Here is an 18,701-nt window from a genome sequence, read left to right as displayed (position 1 = left end):
CCATAAATTGTTTCTGTTTTTTTTTACGCTTTTGTGCAGAACGGAAACGTGTTTTTATGTTCTCTCGCCCATTTCTCTGTTTGCCCAGCGACGTGCCCCAAAACGGTTCACTGCACTTGACAGAAGAAGAGTCGTGGAGTGGTGGGTGGGGGGAGTGCGAAGAGAGGGGCCTGCGTGGGTGGGGCCATACCATGGGTTTGTCAACGCTTTTGTCTGTTTGCCCCAAGCAAAACAATACCACAGATAGCAGAGAGAGGGACGGACAGACAGCAACGCCGTGAGATGTGTGGCAGGTGTGGCAGGAAGAGGGCATGGCGAGAAGGGAGGAAACTGTGATGGAATGTTTAAAGCAAACAACATTTAAAGAGATTTTCAGTTTAATTTATTATTACATTTCTCTGCTCTGCAAAACCATTTTATCAGTCTCCGTGTTTATGTGGCACTAATTCAACAAGTCATCATCGTCATAATGTCCGCCCCATATCGCACAATATCAGATTACCATGACATGTCAATATATACACATTATTAGACGACACTCGTGGACATCAATTTCCCTCTTAACCCACTTACCCACTGCCCTGCTCTGCGATCCACTGTGCTCTGCTACGCCATCCACTGCTTTGCTTTGCTTTGCAGCTTAGTTTAGTTTCCGTCTTGCTCTACCTTGCGCCACACCTCCCATGCGATAGACAAGGCCCCGACCGCCACCTCCGATCGGAGTTGAGTGACTCATAATCAGGCATCATCAATCAAAGCAGAAACACAAATTTAAGCAGATCCATAGGGGAATTATAGGAGGAAAGAGAGAAAGAAACGCAAAAAAAACCATAAATAAATCTGCTGCTGAAGCCGACTGGTATATTCTCTCACATATCGTTTGGAGAGTCCAGCGCTAAGTTTATTTTCATTGCAAAATCAGCATACCCTCTGCAAGGGCATAAATATCAGCTCAGCCGTTGGCTAGGAGATAAAGAAAATCAACAAAAAACCGCAAGACAAGCAACGGAAACGTCGCAGCAGCAACTATTGAGAGAGCATCTATTTTTAGCAAATTAACAAACTTTGGGAACATCACTCTCTCGCACTCTCTCGCTCCCTCCACTATCTGTCTTTTATTGGCATTTAAAGATGCAATTAAAATGCTTTGCATTTGCTGTTTTTGTTTCTGTCTCTTCCTCCGTCTCTCTCCCCAGCCCTTGTGCTGTTGGAGTTTTCAAGTTCAAGTGGAGAATTGTTATTGCTTTTTAATGCGTCTCTCATGAGGGCACGTGTGATTGCGAGAGAGAGAGAGAGGGTGAGAGCGAGCTATGGACGGAGTGGGAGTGCGAGAGAGTTTAAGTTTTGCTGCTTATGCATAATTCAGTGTGTCAATGGAGAGGCGATGAATCATTCGCCTTCGATCGTGTGTGTGGTAGTGTTAGGGTGCGCGTTGTCAACGTCTTTGGAAATGCTTAGCATTTGTGATGCCCTTCCATGCACTGGATGATATGACTTAGATAGGAAGCTTGCAATGCACTTTGGCACCTGTAAGACGTGTCAGGGACATTGTCCCGTCCGTCCCTCCTTTTGCTAATGCCATAAGTCTGGTTGTAGCTTCTTGTGTATGGTAACGTTAAGTCCTAAAGGGTATCTAAGGCTTCGTTCTGCCACTTTCCATATTTCTTGTCTTTGTTGCCTGACTGCCTTTCGGTTTAACCGCATTCCTTGAATATTTTTGCAATTATTTTATACAAGTAATTGCCTACGCTTAAATGTTGTTATTTGTTACTTTCATTCGCTGGTGATGTGATGTTTGAATTGTTAAACATTTATATAAGGTTTTGCTTATCTTGCAGTCATCATTCATCTCGGGATCATTATCCAATGGCGGTTCCCATACGGCCATAAAAATCCCCTCTATGTGAGGCGATATTCTTCCCCAATTGATTTGTTGAAATTGTAAAATCAATAAACAACAAAAAGCGAGCAACTTACGATGGCAATTATAATTCGAGCACGCAAAAAAAGAAAGACAGAGTGGAACAACAAATTGCCTTCAATAAAGCATAAATCGAAATAACAGTTAGATCCAATAGCCGCTGCAACCGGTTCCTATCACCCGCCCATCCGCCCCTTTTGTACGTTAGAACTCAAGCGTTTTTCAATTCATCAAACTGTTCATTTCCCATGTCAATAACTCGTACTCACTCTTGCCCCGCTCATCACAGTCAGGAACGATTCTTTGTGCAAGGTATGTTTTGTCGTAAGGTGCGGTATTTATAGACTAGATCTCTCAGAAGGGATCGAAATTCTGAAATTATTACCTTTAAAGCAGGAGCTCTGTCGGGCAGTGCCTCACCTTATACAAAGCATACCTTGTGTCGCTCTGCCCAGCTGTACAAATCGATTTGGTTTTGTTGCTTTTGTTATTTTGGTGCTTTTACCCCATACCGCCTATCCATAATCCATGGGCGGCAGCCGTCCATGGAGTCAACTACAAAATTTTATTGAATTCGGATGCCATTCTTGTTTTGTTTTCTTTTGCTTTTTCATTTGCACGCCAATTCGAGTCGGTTCTGCAGTCGCCGTTCATTAGCTGTAAAAATATGAGTAGAAATGATTGTCGGGAGAGGTGTAGAGTGCAGAGGGGACGGAGTCAGGAGAGTTGAGAGTGAAGAGTAAACAGACACACAGTAGCCAAATGACAGCCAGCAGCAACAACAGTAACTGTAAGCAGACAAAGTAAGCCCGACGATGAGAATGAAGAAGAGTGCAAGCTTAACCCTAGAATATACAACGGAGAAGTTTTATTTTTTGTTTGTTTTGGTAATTGTACCATATGTGGTAAGGATACTAAAAGTACCCAAGAAAGTAACTTTTGTGACTTTTGTGTTTACCTAGTAAATAAACCCTACTAGGGTTAAAGTTGAACTTGAAACTTGACATATGAAGAGAGCCGACGGCCCTAGCTGTGTAGTGCTGGTGAGAGTGGGTTTGTGTGTGTGTGAACGAAGAGTTGGGAGGAGGCTCATTGTCCATGTGTAATTTTTTGTGTGGTGAGAGGGTGGAGGGGGTATGTGCTATTTATAAACCATAAAAGCAGGTAGGCTGTACATGGAAGCTGTTCGAGAGCATACTCTCCACCCCACTGCCTCCCTCTGCCTCTTGACATTCCATTGACTTCCAAATTTAGTTTCCATTTTTGTTGTTTTTCTCTTTCCCTCTTGATGACGAATATTGAAAGCAAATTTGGACATGCCTTTGTCTCTTTTTACCCCTAAACTTCTCCCCATCCATATTGGTTTCTTTTATGGCCCTCTGCTAATCGAACGGCATTAATCAATAAAATGATTAGAATTCTCCTATTTTTGGTCTGTCTGCGAAGAGTGGATTGACGGGTGGGGAGGGGTTCTCGGTGAGTGGTATTCATATTCTTACGTAACGTTTCAACACTTTTTTTCTGTACGGTTCTTTGTGGGACGTTTTTTTTCTGGCTTGTGTGTGGAGGAGGTGCTAATGGAGCTCAGGCCAGAGAGATAATTGCCGATGATTACCGATGAAAGATGATTGCGTATTATGATCTTTCATCTTCAAAGTAGATAAATATTTTGAGCTTTAGAGGTGTCTCCACACATTGTGGGTTCTTAAGTTGCGTGATTGCGCGATAAGAACCAAAGCTTTTTGCATACATACTTTATGGAAATAAAGTTTTGCTATCGCTCTTACTCACCGATTGGAAAGACCTAAGCGATAAGAATTGTTTGCATAAAACGTGCCTTTTCATGTGATATTATAAATAAAAGATAAAGTTAAGATTGCTCAAGGGAGTGTCCACTTGCGGACTGACAAAAAAAGGTGCTAATAAAAGTTATAGTGTTGGAATACTAAATACTAGTGGTATTTAAAAGGTTTTTTGAGGAATATTATAACGAATCAGAGTACATAATCCTTATTTTTAACTGCATACCATTATTTTTCGTTACCCAATGGCCCTACTTTTTCTTTCATATATTTTAACGGAACTGCCCGCTGTTTTGACATTCAAAATCAAAGTTTATTCAACATTTTTGAGACCCTAACTAAACCATGACGGAACTTAATCTGCATATGCCAGCTTTCATCACTTATCCCAACCCAAAAATCACACAATCAAACGATACATATAATCTATGGAAACAATCAAATTTAAATGAAGAGTTCAATATAGACATCAATGGGGGTCTATGCGGCTGCCAAGCTTAAACTTTGTTAAACAACGTTTCGAAAGACTTTTAACTTTTAACAGCTAAACATAGAAACGAAAGAGAGACCTGAAAACCCAGCAACAAATCGAAGCCATGACCCATTGATGATCTGGCGGAAGAGATGATTGATGGATGGGGCTCACACAACGTGTAGTACCCTAACGTCTGTAAATGGCCCTCAAAGCAATGCACTGCTTAGTGACAGTGACTAGGGCCGCCACTAAACGATCCATCAACCATTAACCAGACACAAAACAACAACAAAAAAATGTTTCTTCGATGGCCATTAATCAGGGAAGAGTGTATGTTAATCGGTCAATCGATAGAGTTCAACTTTTTGTTGGGGGGAAAATGAACGAATAAAAGCCGTTTTGCAATCAAAAGAACTTCCAACTTATTGAAAATAATTGCAATTTTACTTGATACAAATGGGGAAATATATGTATGTATCTGTCAGTTTTCATTCGAATGGGCCGCTTAATTAATGAGTAAGAGCTGTGAAAATGAATGCCAGACAGTCGGATGGAGGAAGCTGCATTGCAGGTCAAGAGATTTCTTGCAGTCCATCCACGGAATTGATATCAATTGCTGGTCTGTCTCTCTGACAGTCTGTCTATCTGTCTCTCTGCACTGACAAATCTCTCGTTCTATCTCTCGCTCTATCTCTCGCTCTCATTCAGCAGTACAGTCTGTTCAAAATGTGTCAAAGTAAGTTGTCTTTCATTTCCGTTCGTCTGTCATCTTTATCCGCTGCAGACTTTTGCCAGACACCACCGTCCAGGTGTGTCTGTGTCTGTCTCTGTTTGAGTTTAAATTTATCTTGCTCTGAGCCTGTCTATTGCACCTTTCTCCGACTGTCTCCCGCTGCCCATCGCCCTGGCTGTTAGCCAATTTGACAGCTAAAAAGTTTGAGCCCATTTGTCCAGAGCCAAGGCAGGACAAAGTTCTATGTCACTTGAATGCCCTGGAAGCCGGCAGGGAATGGCAGAAATGGCAACAAATTTTCTATTAACTTTTGTTAAAGTTTATCTTTCAATGAACATTAAATATGATTCAAAGCAAACAGCTGATAATGGCAGATGAATTTTACAAGCAAATGGATAAACACATCAAAAATTGGTTTTTAATTAAATGAAATATAAAGAAAAATGATTTACTTGATTTATTTGAACAATTTTGGGAATTGATGTTGATTGATGTTCCAGAAAATTAATGGAGTTTCGTGTAAAATAAATAATTGCGAAAGATGGTGGTACAACACCTTTTCTGACACCTTCCACCGTATCAACCTGTCACTTATAGACCTATCGAGAACCCACACAAAGAACCCTCCCTCTTTATTTGCTCAGTCTCCAAAAAATGTAAATTAAAAGTTGAACAAACCCTGACACACATTTGTGCAAATTGTTTGTCGAGCTGCTGCTGATAAAACAAATGCAAAAAAAATAATAAATATTCAGAGAGAGAGAGAGAAAAAAGCAAAAATGTTCAAGGATTTTACACAACAATTTTTATGTTAATTGAAATTCAGACATACAAAAGTTTTATTTGTCTGGGCTTTATTTATGCTGTAAGATTTAGGCAAATATTTGGCTTTTACTTTGGATTCGAAATTGGAAGATATTGGCTAAGAGCAGCGTGGAGGAAGAGGAGGCCGTTGAACTATTGTTTGAATCACTTGAGAGCGGAGGAGAGGGTCTTAGATCTTGAAAATGGAATTGGAATTGGGAAAGAAAAATGAGGCAAGTGAACCCGCCCTTTGGACTTTTCCTTAGCTTTTTCTATACCCATTTTCTCTTGGCTTTAATTCTCCCTGGGACTTTGCCTTTATTCTGCCTTTTTCGAAGCTTTTTTTCTCCCTTTTCTTGGCTTAAGTGCCGCCCAATTCCCCTGTGCCCTCATGGGTCAATTAAGTCCCCATGTTCATTTATATTTCTAGTCATAAGAATCTTTGATTAGATGTCAAATGTCATTGCAATTAGCCGCAGCTTTATGGCATGGGGGCATGCCTCATGGAACACAGTTGCACGTGTCCGGCGATGAAAAGAGCTTTTAGCGATTTATAGCCAATCATTTAATATGCAATTTGTTATTGTTTATTTGTGGGTTTCGATCCACCATTCACTCGGATGATTCATTGCCATTCATCCATTATTCATATGGAACTTTTATTGAAATTGTCTCCATGGAGTGGCACCTACAGTGTCGCTCTTTCCCTCTATCTACCTTTCTCTTTTTGTATCATTTTCCATGTGAGTTTTCGTTTAATTTTCAGCGATTGTTATCCGCACGAATTTCCACCAATTACGGGAAAGAGAGAGAGAGAGAGAGAGGGTAGAGCAACGGGCGACACATTTCTGAAAATTGGTTTCATAATTGACTTTGACATAGACGCCAAGCAATTTGTTTGGGGAAATTAAGGGGGATTATTCCTGAGAATGGGATGGAAAATCAGTTGAGGGGGTAGGGAAAATCGGATGAGGAAAATCGAGGAATCAGTTGTGGGAGATAGAATGAAAATTTAGTTGTATAATGCGGTGGAAAATTAGTTGGCGGGGCGGCGAATGGAAAATGCAATTACAGCAGAGAGTGGAATCTCCAGTTGGAACTTTTGATTGCCTTTAGCAGGTGGCAGGGCTTGTGTGTGTGTGTGTGTGTGTGCCACAAAGTTGCATAAAAGTTGAAATCAAATGAATTTCCATTCAATGGGAGATTTCAATTGGAATTGAATGGAAATAAATCAGGAAATTTCAATACAAAACAACAGAATGTCGAAGAGTCTTCATTAAAAGTGTAAAAAATACTGAAAAAAATAATTGAAATTCCAGTGGGAATTGAAATTGAAATTCACGTTATATACACGAAGAAAAAATGAATATAAATTTCGCCATTTTTGCCACTCTTCAAAGAACAATCTTTCCCCACATTTAACTCCCAACTCATATACAATCCACTCTTATCTCTCAATGTCCATTCAACACTTACCCAATAAATTAATTTATCTATATCCATTCAATGTCAAACAACTATCTCTATCTATTGGCATGGAAGCTTGAATGCGTATCTTGTCATTGCCTACGTGAGTGCGTTATGCTTCAGCGATGGGATACACTCATGCATATTCGTTCAATCATTCAATCACTCATTCGCTTGAACACTGAAACTGAACAAATAAACGCCCTAGGAGACACGCCTCTGCCCCGACTGGCCTCCCTTCACGAAATCTCCTACCCTTTTTCGCTGTGCGCAACGTTGCGTATACGTAATGCGATTTTAACATTTTCTGTGCCTGTGCACTGCGGGCCATGAGGCGTGAACAGAGCAGCCGCCCAATCTTTTACTCGTTTCCCTCATTTTTGTTCACCTCTTCCCCCCCTCTTTTCCAACTGTTCACACTCGTTACCCCCCCTCTTTTCCTTACCGTTTCGATTGCACATTCGATTAAAATTAATTACAGGCTTCATATTGCAATCCAAAAATCAGCATTAGACGTCGAAGCACAGAGACACAGCCAGAAATTGGCTCGAATTTTTGTATTGTGCTTTGCGTGTGCAGCTCTCTCTCGCTGTAATTGCATTTCCAGCCATCAATTAGCGCGGAGTGACCTTCGACATGTGGATTTTTAGTGTGTGCCCTGTAAAAAGTGGCTATTAGTAATTTGCAATAGAATGTAGAAAGAAAAAGACAATGGAGAGGAGGCTATAAAGGGGATGTATTTAATGTGGATTATCTGTCGTCTATCTTTGTGCACATGAGGATTATAAAGTTTCTCTGCATTTCCCTCTGGGTATCTGGGCAATTTTTGGAACTGAAAAGAGCATCTAATGCTTTGCTCTACCTCAACTCGTAATTTCAAAGATTAAAATTGAACAAAATCCTCTTTAATTTGCATGAGGTGCAAACAAGCCACACTGATATTCCGTGCAACAAATTGTTCAACTGTTGGTTTCTGCTTTGAAAAATTTGTTACACTTTTTGCTTTTCAAAGTCCGACCGTCGAGTGTTTGTTTCACTTTCTTGGGATCAGCGTGAACCTGTCTGACATTTGCCTCACCTAACTCTTTCCATCTCCCCTCCCCTCCTTTTGTAATTAACTTTTGGTTTTTCTTTTGGGGTTTTTCTTTGCGGCAATTTCTTTTGGGTTGGGATTTTCTTGTGGTATTTTCGCTTTTGACAAGTTGTGTCAATCCAATGTCTGTCTGTCAGTTTGTCTGTCTGCCCTGTCGCCCTCTTCCATAATTTATTTGACTGACAAAATATACAACTCTTGTCGCATGCTTTAGTCTCACTTTTTCACTCTCTGCAAGTCGTATAAATAATTTATACATCTACCGATCTTTTTTTTTGTTTAGTTGTTTTTGCGTCGTTTTTTCTCGCCCCCTTCGCTACCTCTTATTTTATTTGAACAAATTGTTGACCACATCACGTTGTGCAAATAAATTTGTTGTCGTCAATCCTATAGTTATTATTCTTATATTTTGTTGTTGTCGCTGTTTTATTTGCAGTGCGGTTATCAGTAGCAGAGCGACTTTGTTTATTCAAAAGCCAGTCCGACTGGAGGGGAGACACAACACGACGACAATTGACATAACTTTACATAAGATCTTGTCTGTATTTCGTATATTTGTACATATATCTCGTACTACTACGGATCGTACCTTACAAATGCAAGTTTTGGTGGGGATTGCAAAATTCTTGGGGATTCGTGGGAATGGGAAATTAATATGCAGTGAATGGGAATACGATATGGATATGATAGAAATGGATATATAGTGTGGGAATCAGTGGAATGTGGGAAGGGACTAGAGGCTAGACTTAGGCTAGGCTTAGGCTAGGGAAAAGTACAAAAAAAAAGTGTATAAATAAATGAATATTTGAACGATTTTCCCTCCAGGGATTTGCATATAAATGTAAAGTGTAAATTCAGATAAAACGCTAACCCTTTATCGCATAATCTGCTCATAGGAAAAATATGCATACTGCTGGTAACAATTTATTTGAACAATTTATACGCACGCATATCTAATGGATATTTGTCAGGGTCTTGTGCCAGAGAGAGAGAGAGAGAGATAGAGATAGAGAGAGCACTCTTATTTCTTGACTTTGCAGACATTTGGCTCCCCTGTTTATGGCTTGTTTTTGCCGCAAGAACATGGTATAACCCTCAGCCCCAATACCCCAATCTTGTTATCTACTCACACTTGCCTCTTGTAAGCCCCCCTCTCTGCTGTGCTCCAGTCATACGCTACTCTTGTAACCCTCTCGCATGTCCCCCCCCGCCCTGTGTTGTGCCCCTACGAATAAGAAGAAAAACACTTTTTTTCAGCTGGAGTCAGCCATATTTCTTGTGGATTTTGCTCTCTCCCTCTCCCTCTCGGTTTTGGCTTTTGGGTTTTGGCCCTCAAGTGCGCGCGTCTGTTGGGCGCCAAAAAAAACGCCACTGGAGCGAGAAAAAGCAACAATAAAAAAACTGCAACAATTACTACAACAATTAATGCAACAGTAAATACAACAAAAAATGTAACTAATAAATAAAAGAGGTAACTCTACTCTACAACGACACAACCAAAGCAACTACAAGTTACACCAAAAACAAACGCAATCTGAAGACAAAAACTTCAACAACAACAACAACAATTCCCTACACCATAGTATACTCTACAACAATTACAGCAAAAACTAAAACAACCACAATGACGACAACTTTCGCGAAAACCCGTTTTCCATGCGTTCGCATAGCATTACTTTATCTTTATCTTTATTTTTTTTCTTCTTTTTTCTTTCTGTTTTTGCTGTTGTACCGCGCCCTTCACTCGCTTTTGTTGTAGCTGTTGCCGTTGAATATTGTTGTTGTTTTTTTAGAAGCCAAAATCTTGAAAACTTTGAGATGGAAGCTGCTGCTTGCTGCTGCTGCTGGCTGCTGCATTCATTCAAACGTCGACGACAACGACGAAGCTGTTCCCCAAAAACAGGTTTTTTTTCTCCCCATATGGAAAAAAGCTTACAAAAAAAAAGAGAAGAAATAAAATTATTATATGACGACAACGACGACGTTGACTGCGCAGCAGCAGCAGCCGGTCTCCCGCGCGCCCCCGCTGTGTTGTGGATTTTGCATATAGTTTTGCTTTATTTTCTTTGACTTTTCTCGTCTCTTTTTTCCCACACAACATTCTGGCCTCCTGGCCATACCAAAAAAAATATAAGCAGAAAAAGCGAAGAAATTGTTTTTGGAAAACAGCAGAGAATCGGTTGGTTGGTTGGTTGCTTTGTTGTTGATGTTGTTGTTGCTGTTGGTTTTGGCCACAACAATTTTTGGTCTCGTGCTGGGAATGTAAAATGGAACGGCGGGGCACATGGGACGGGGGAAAGGAACGTGTAATGGCACGGGGGAACTGAGAAATCTGATGATCTGTAGAGGGTATGTTGGTTTTTGGGGGAAAGATGTGACAGGAATATAATAAATAATCAGAAAATAATAGAATTTTGGGTGTTAACTTTTTTATAAAATATATAGGGAATGTGTGTAAAAATGAAGGATATTTCCTCCGTCTATACCTTCTTTATCAGCATTTACTAACATGTGTCTCTTCCCCACATTTGCCATTCATCCTGCCTCCTCCAATCCTCTCCTCCCTGCACCCTTTTGTCTGCTCTGTTGGCGCCATTCGAAATGAGCCAAAGATTTTTCATTCCTTCCTTATTGTTGTTGTTCTCGCTGTCACATTGGCGACCGCCCTCTGGGGGGTTTTCCTGCTTCTCTGTGGTGGCTGATTCTTGCAAAAGTTTTCCGCATCAAATTGACACAGAAGTGACTTAAAGATGTTGTACTTTCAACCCACCCACAGCCCCCTCTTCTTTCCCCCACCCCTCGTCACTTTATTATGTAACTTGAAGCGTGGCAGCCACTGGTTCTGCGGCTGCTGCTGCTTCTGCTGCTTCTGTTGACCAACAATTGACCACAATTGGAGCACTGGCACTCCATTGCCCAGTTGGCTGGCTCAGTGGCTCAGAGGCCCAGTTTGTGGAGAACAAACGAATGATACAGCAAGAAGAGATCATCATGGAAGCCAAATAGTTGTTGCTGCTGCTGGCTGGCCCATTTGCAGTAGTTTTACAGTTGTCTCTGGCTACGTTTTGCACTCCCCTTTGCCTCTGCTGGTACTCTCCCATCTTCCTGAGTTTGCTTAAACCTCTACTCCTCGTGGTCTCTTTCAGCATTTTCTGTTTCCCCTCTGCTCCAGCCTTTTCTGTTTCCCCTCTGCTCCAGTCTCTTCTGTTTCCCCTCTGCTCCAGCATTTTCTGTTTCCCCTCTGCTCCAGCCTTTTCTGTTTCCCCTCTGCTCCAGCATTTTCTGTTTCCCCTCTCTGGCTTAGTTTTTTGTTTTGTGTGTGCTTTTATTCGTATGTATTTCTATTCCCCTCCCTCCCCCTCTCCATTACCAAGCACATTCGTAGGTAGCCTAATTTCAACGCTTCAATGCAGGCAGGCACTTTAAAGTGTGTCTGCGTGTGGGTGTGCATGAGAGTGCGGTGTGTGTGCGTGCGTGTGTGTATGTGACAAAGCTTATCTGTAGGCAGCATCAACATCAACAGCTTCACGGCAGACAGAGGGAGACAGCAGCAGCAGACAAGAGGCTGAGAGAGCAGGGTATGCTAAAGTGAAGGTAGGGCAGTGCAGAGAAAAAATCTTATCGAGGTAAATTATTACACATCAACAGCAGCATTCGAGACTCGCCCCGAAATGTTGATTTGCCTTGCCTTACCTATGAATATGCCCTGCAAGTCGGGCTTCAGCTTCAGCTGACTTTTGAAGATAAGTAAAGTCAGCAAGAGGCTGCCAGTGAAAGAGGGAATGGAAGACACTCTAAAGGGAGCGGCGGCTCCTGTGTTGGTGTGTCAGGAGTCGTCCCAGCCACACAGCATGAGACGATATTTTCTTTTGCCTATTTTTGATTCTCCTTTCGCCTTTGTCCCTGTAGCCTGTCCCTTATCTACCTTTCATTCTGCTGGCTTGCTCCGGCTACCCCCGCACTCCCTCTCTCTCTCTCTCTCTCTCTCTCTTTCAGCAATTGTTTGCCTTAGAAATTTCCTAAAGCCAAATGCAAATAGCAGCAAAGGAATTTCCATGTTTGTCTAGTCCCAAAAAAAAAAACGAGAGAATATCCTGCCAGAAGGAAACACTTTGGGGCTTTGATTTTTTGTTTGTGGAAGTATCACTGAGAAATGATAAAAAATCTATTAAAAATTATTTCCCTTTGAAAAAATCAATATGAAAGCGTATCTCAGGCAACTCATCTCCGCCTCTAGTTTAGCTCCACTTGCTACCTACCTAATTAAGTAAAAAAGCCCTTGGAAAAATCTTGGGAATATCACGAATTTATTCACTATTCACTGGTCGATTTCCCATTTGTATGCAATGCCGAATGCTGATGCCTGCAGCTATTAAAATGTTTCCAAAGAATTGTAAGCAACTTATTTTTGTGTTGTTGGTGGTGGTGGGGTGGGGGGGGGGTTGGATAAACTCGCTTTGAATTCCTAATTTCCAAGAGACCAAAAGATGATTGCAGCACAAAAGGCAGCAACGAGTGGCCACAATAAATGCTGCCCCACTGCCGCTGTCGCTGCCGCGCTCTGCTTTGCCTCTGCCTTGCAATTTGTACAATTTTTCAGCAGCAACAACATTCCGCTATGCCAAATGCTCCATGCCCCATGCCGCATGCCGCACAATGCCGGTAAAAGTGGGCGAACCACAGCCACTGCCGGTGGCCCCAAAATGGGCGGAACGCCTTTTTCCGCTTCCGTGGAACGTTTTGATTGAAATGCCGGAGATACATGCTAATTGTTGTCTCTCTTTTCTCTCTGTCTTTGCAGCTAAGAAACAGAATGGAGCTGCCATACGCACAAACAGCCTCGGTTCGGGCACCCGCACTCCGCCCCTGGAGCGGAAGAGCAAATTGAGCGCCCTGGGACGCTTCTTCAAGCCCTGGAAGTGGCGTCGGAAAAAGAAGAGCGAAAAGTTTGAAGCGGCCTCCAAATGTAAGTTTGCCATTTCCCAGCACATCCGAAGATCCTTTAAATGCTCATGTATCTGTTGGATATCTCTTCTGTGTATTTTTGCAGCTTTGGAGCGCAAGATTTCTGTACGTGCCAATCGGGATGAGCTGGTGCAAAAGGGGATACTGCTGCCGGAGAGTCCGCTGGGGAATATCCCGGAACCGGGTAAGTTTTCTTCAGCTTAAAAGTTTTTTATAGGAATAAGCTATGGTAGTTGGATAGTTTTTGGCTTTTGCAAAGGAATTTGGCATGAAAGTTGCCCTAATCCGAGACATGTAACCGTGGAAGGTATTTATTTATTTATTTTTTTTTTAACGTATTAAAGGAAGTCTGCTTAATACATCCGTTAGGAATTAATTTTTCTGTTACTAAAGGAAGCTTTAAGATGATTTTTTTAAAATAATTTATTACATGTAAACTTGCCCCTTCCCTAAGTTAAACTGACAGTTTCCAAAGAGCACTTCTTCAAACCACCAAGAAAAATTGCTCAACAGCTTCCAACAGCACCTGAAAATACCTCAGACAAAACACCTGAAAACCTCTCAAAACGTTCTCAACATTCCTTTTAAGCCCTCTGCAATGCCCTTTACCCCCTCCTTCCTCTGGTCACCATGACTTTCTCCTATTTTTCTCCCCTGCAACTCTCTTTAGAATTCACAAGATACTCGCGAGTTTTCACTCACTTATTCGCTTACATTTTCTCCCCCACACTTATTCTCTTCCGGTTTCTGCTCCACACTGTTTCTCTTCACCATTTCCACATCACATTTTCCCCCCACTGTTGCTGCAAGTTTCTTGAACATTTGCGATGAGCAAAAGAAGAGCCAGAAACCATAGCGGAAATTGGCCATAAGCCACGCACGATTTAGCCAACTCTGTTGGCTTATGCCAACCAACCAACCGCCCCTTGCGCCTGGAATCTACACCCCCTCTCCCTGCCACACTATCAAGCGATTTGCCAGACAGCTTTGCACTTTGCTAAATTGTTTGCTTAAACGCAAAGAAGAGTCGCGAGTCGTCGGGAGTCGCGTCGAGAGTCTTGTCTTCCTTCCGCCTTGCGCTGATATGAGGCGTGACAGGCAACAAGACGAAGACGTCAATTGGTCAAAGGCAGGGGCGGAGAAAGAGGCGAAAGAAGGATGAGAAGGAGGTGGAGGAGGCGGAGGAGGAGGAGGGAGAAAGCCCACTAAGAAGGAGGCGCCTTGTCACAGGCCGCTGTCGTCGCTGTCGTCGCTGTCGTCGCTGTGTCGCGACGCGTCGCTTAAATGCCAATTAATCAGTTTGCTGAACCGACGGCTAATTAGCAAGAGACGAAAAGAAGGAGGAGTAGTAGCAGGCACAGGAGGAGAAAGAAGGAGAATAGAACGCGAAGTGCATTCAAATGAGAGACAGACAGAGAGAGGGAGAAAGGGGGAGGCCAGACCCTAACCTGCCTCAACTTGATGCCGCGTGTGGCAGTCCCTGGCAAGCACTTAGTTTCGCCACTCGCCCACAGATGGCGCGTTAGTCAGTGAAAGTTTATGCTAGAAAAAAAAGCTTTATGCAGACAAAAGTTTACCGGTGAAAGAATCTGAAAGCTTTTATGAATGACTTGTGGGTTCTCTCTCCACTCTCTCTTTTTGCAGGCGAGGAGTCGTACTACAACAATGGAGGAGGAGGTGGAGCCACCGCCAATGGCTCTTTACTCAGCTCAGCCGTCCACAATAATTCCATGAATCAGGCCAATAATTCCATAAATGCCACCACCTATGGCACGGCAGGGAATCCCCTCATTTCCGCCAGCCAGCAGCAGCAGCAACAGCAGTTGCAACAGCAACAACAACAGCAGCATGGTCTTCCCAATTCGATTTCCGTGCAACAGTTCAACGGAGGAGCCGGCGGCCAGCCGCAGAATTCCATGGCCAATGGCTGCCTCATTGGTGGTGGTGGTGGCGGCGGAGGAGGTGGAGGAGCAGGTGGTGGTGGGGATGGCTCGTCGGACACATCCTCATTGAGTGGCGGTGTGCCCCATTCGCAGTCGGCGCCACAGCAATTGGGCGTGGGCCAGCAGCAGCCGCCGCCGCCATTGACACCGCTGGCGCAGCATCATCAGGCGCTGGCACAGCAGCTGCAGCAGCGATTCGCCATCAGCAATAATAATGGTGAGTACTACACTATATACTATATAATACCCTATATGTATAAGAGTGTGTGTGTGGAATGGCAATGAATGAAATGAAAGCGCTGTTCAAATGGGACTTTATTCATGTTTTTTCTTTTTTTTTGATTGGAGTGATCTTGGAATGATCAGCCGAAAAGTAGGCAAGGAAAATATGTTACACCAGGGCTTAAGTGCAAGGGGGAAGCAGTCGACAAAGTACTTGCTATTCCCCTTACCTCTCTAAGAAATTTAATTAACTAAATATTTCTGTTGGGAATTTTATGTCTTAAGTGCGCAAAAATTTAACCGAAATTCATATTCAACTCCTAAAAAGCAGTAAAAATCAACCAAATAAATGTCTTTCCCATAAAGCAGTAGAAAAGAAAAGAAAAAAAAAATGCCTTTGTTCTTTTGGGGAATGCAATATGCAGCTGTAATCTGACTTTTATGCACATATCTCTTTCTCTTTTAGCTTCTATAGCCTTCTCATTTTAACATACACATATCTGTGTATAATCACAGACTACTGTCTGCCCTTAATGTTCTACTTGATTGTCATAGCCATAAGCCATAAATTAGAGACACTTGAAGCCCATTTAAGCTCAGTTAACGCCTAGTTAAGACCCTCCCACACACACACACAAACACACACACATACCACATGTGCCATGTGCCACTGCCGGGCAGACGATTTTGATGTGCTTGCTTTTTCAGTTTTTAAATGTTTATCTCGCTTGTTTGTTCAATTTTCAACCGAATAAAATGGGAGGAATCTTAGATAAAAAAAAGTTGATGCGTGTGTCCACAGGGGGCGAACAAGAGAGGGAAGGGCAGATTCAGAATGGATTAAGGCCTAAAAAACTGGTTAAATTTTCACCGGAGATGCTTTTTAGTTGTTGTTGATTTGATTTTGAAGCTTTTTTATTGTCGCTGCTGCAGCTGCTCTCTCACTCGCACGCTTATAGAAGCTGCAACCGGCTTAAACGCGCGTTTTCTCTCTCTCTCTCTCTCTCTCTTTGACTCTCTTGATGCGCACGTTTTGTGCTTTTGTTTGTTTTGCGCTATGCCAAAAGAACGAAGAGCGGCAGACGGGGGCAGTGTGTGGAGAACCAGCACTAAATAATGGCGTGAGAGAGCAAGTGCATGTGAACAAGTGCTCTCTGGCTCTCTCTGTGGAATGACGCTTTTTGTTGTTGCTTTTGCTTGTGCGCTCACTCTCTCTCTCCGCGTTGTGCTCTTGTTATTATTGCCGCCGCTCTCTCAGATTATGGCACACATGCTTTATAGCAAACTCTATTCCGCTTAAATCGCGTCTGGCGTTTATTCCGGCCGTCAGTTAACAGTAAAACGCGTCGCGTTGTCCTCCTACCGATGCGTCTGAAAATATAGCAGCAAATTATATCCCCCAGAAATACCGATATTATGTGAACGAAATAACCAAAAGAAATATGCACAATTAAGTGTGATTTAAGTGTAGATCCAAACGGGGTTTACTGTACCCCCCAAGTGGGGCTTACAGAGGTTTACTGTACCCCATTGAATCAGCATTCGCGCGTGTGTCAGTGTGTTTTTGTGTGTGTGTGTGTGTGTGTGTTGGCGTGTATTCGAGTGCTTTATAGAAATACGTAATTTACGAATGTATTTAATAATAATATCTAAATAATATATAGCACCCAATCCACAAATTATACTTAGTTATATAGTGAATCAACTATCTAAAACAAAGTAAAAAAAATAAAAAGTAATTGCAACTAAATGTTTCGACCAGAAAACCATTTCCCAAGTTCATTTAGTATTTTGTGTGTTACCTTTCGCTTTTTGTGCTTCGATTCGTGTGGCAGGGTAGGGTGATGGAGGGTTATGGGGATATGGCCAAGGAGAATGCCGGGTACGAATATTCTGCACCGGAGTAAACAAATATTAATCTACGAGGAAGTAAATGTTTGAATTGCCAAACAGTTTAAACAGAAAACGGAATATCGTTTGTTTTTGGTTGGAAAGATGCTGATAGGAGGCTGAAGTAAGGGAAAGAGCTTGATGGAAATTTGAGTAAATATGTCACAAAATAAATGATGAATATTAGCCTTGCCAAGAATTCATATTTAAGACTTTTAGGATGACTTTTGGAAAGGAAATTCTTCTGACATCCCACGGGATGTTGTCAAGAATTGCATTTTTGATACCTTGGAACATCTTCCATAGCCATAGGGCTATATTTACTAGTTTATATCATAATAGCAGGACTATTCGTATTTTTTTTAAATTTTGTTTTGAATTTTAAATGCTTAAGAAAACTAAGAACTCAATAAAAATTTGGTTGAATAAAGTTTAATTCGATATCAAAGTAGTCAAAAATAAAGGCAGTGTTCCGAAGGTAGTGCTCTATAATAGATCTATTCCATATTTCCTTAACTTTAGTTTGTGGCAAAACTGTAAAGAAGTCCGGAAATTCAATGGAAATACAGACTAAAAGTGTTTCATAGACATCAAAGCTTCTAGGAGTCATGGATGCCTCATAGATTCACAGTCAGTGCATTATAATTTCGTCCTATTCCCTTAGTTTTCATTCCATTTCCCTTTTGTAAAGTTCACAAAAATTTAAATGAAATGCAGTGGAAATTAACTTTTGCTCTGTAAACAAAACAATAAGAGAACTCTTGACCCAAGGGAGAGAGCGGGTCAGGGAGACACAGAGAGAGCACAAAAAAAAAGGAAAAAACATTTTCAGTTGTTGCAAGTTTTTCCGCCCCCACGAAAGCGAAACAAAAATATTTTTATTTCAAAAAGTGGGAAAAAATAATATGAAGGAAATTTGTTGTGTAAATGCAACATGCGAGTAAAGAAGATGGGGAAGCAGAAAGTGAGGGTTAGAGAGATAGGGACAGGGCAGAGAGAGAGAGAGATTGGGACAGCGGGGGCTAAGTGGAAAAGCAGGCAAATTAAACACAGTTGCCCCTTGTTTTCCTCTGTTTTCCTCACCTCGAAATACATTTTAAATTTATATGTATGTCCGTCTACTGGCTGCTTCCTGCCACACTTTAGCCCTCAGCACCACCCACCCCCCTGCAGGAGGACACTGCCTCTACACCCCGCCTGTTCCTGCCCCTCTGGGGGCTCTCTTGTACGCATTGCCACGCCATAAATAGCGCTCATGCCTGCTGATGGTGCTGCCTGAACGTCAGGAAGTCGTTGGAGCTGTCCAAAAGGGTTGGGGGGGGTGCACCCAAAAGGGTGTGTTTTTGAAGAGAGTGAGAGAGGGGGCAACGTCAGACAGGGGCACGG

At 42.2% G+C, this 18,701-nt stretch overlaps 1 protein-coding gene across 9 annotated transcripts in view; it reads left to right on the top strand.

Moving 5' to 3' along the window:
- Nucleotides 1-18,701, top strand: part of LOC111080106 (phosphatase and actin regulator 4) — a 91,200-nt gene that overhangs the window by 14,900 nt on the left and 57,599 nt on the right. For all 9 annotated transcript variants that reach the window (XM_041593042.1, XM_041593031.1, XM_041592995.1 and 6 more), the window contains 3 exons: nt 13,097-13,261; nt 13,346-13,444; nt 14,905-15,420. In XM_041593042.1, coding sequence (XP_041448976.1) covers nt 13,097-13,261; nt 13,346-13,444; nt 14,905-15,420 — 780 coding nt within the window. The remainder of the gene's footprint in view (nt 1-13,096; nt 13,262-13,345; nt 13,445-14,904; nt 15,421-18,701) is intronic.

The sequence above is a fragment of the Drosophila obscura genome, unplaced genomic scaffold (assembly GCF_018151105.1).
Source record: "Drosophila obscura isolate BZ-5 IFL unplaced genomic scaffold, ASM1815110v1 contig_1, whole genome shotgun sequence".
NCBI lineage: Eukaryota > Metazoa > Arthropoda > Insecta > Diptera > Drosophilidae > Drosophila > Drosophila obscura.
Note: the sequence above shows the minus strand (reverse complement) of the source record. Positions and strands in the feature narration are given on the sequence as shown.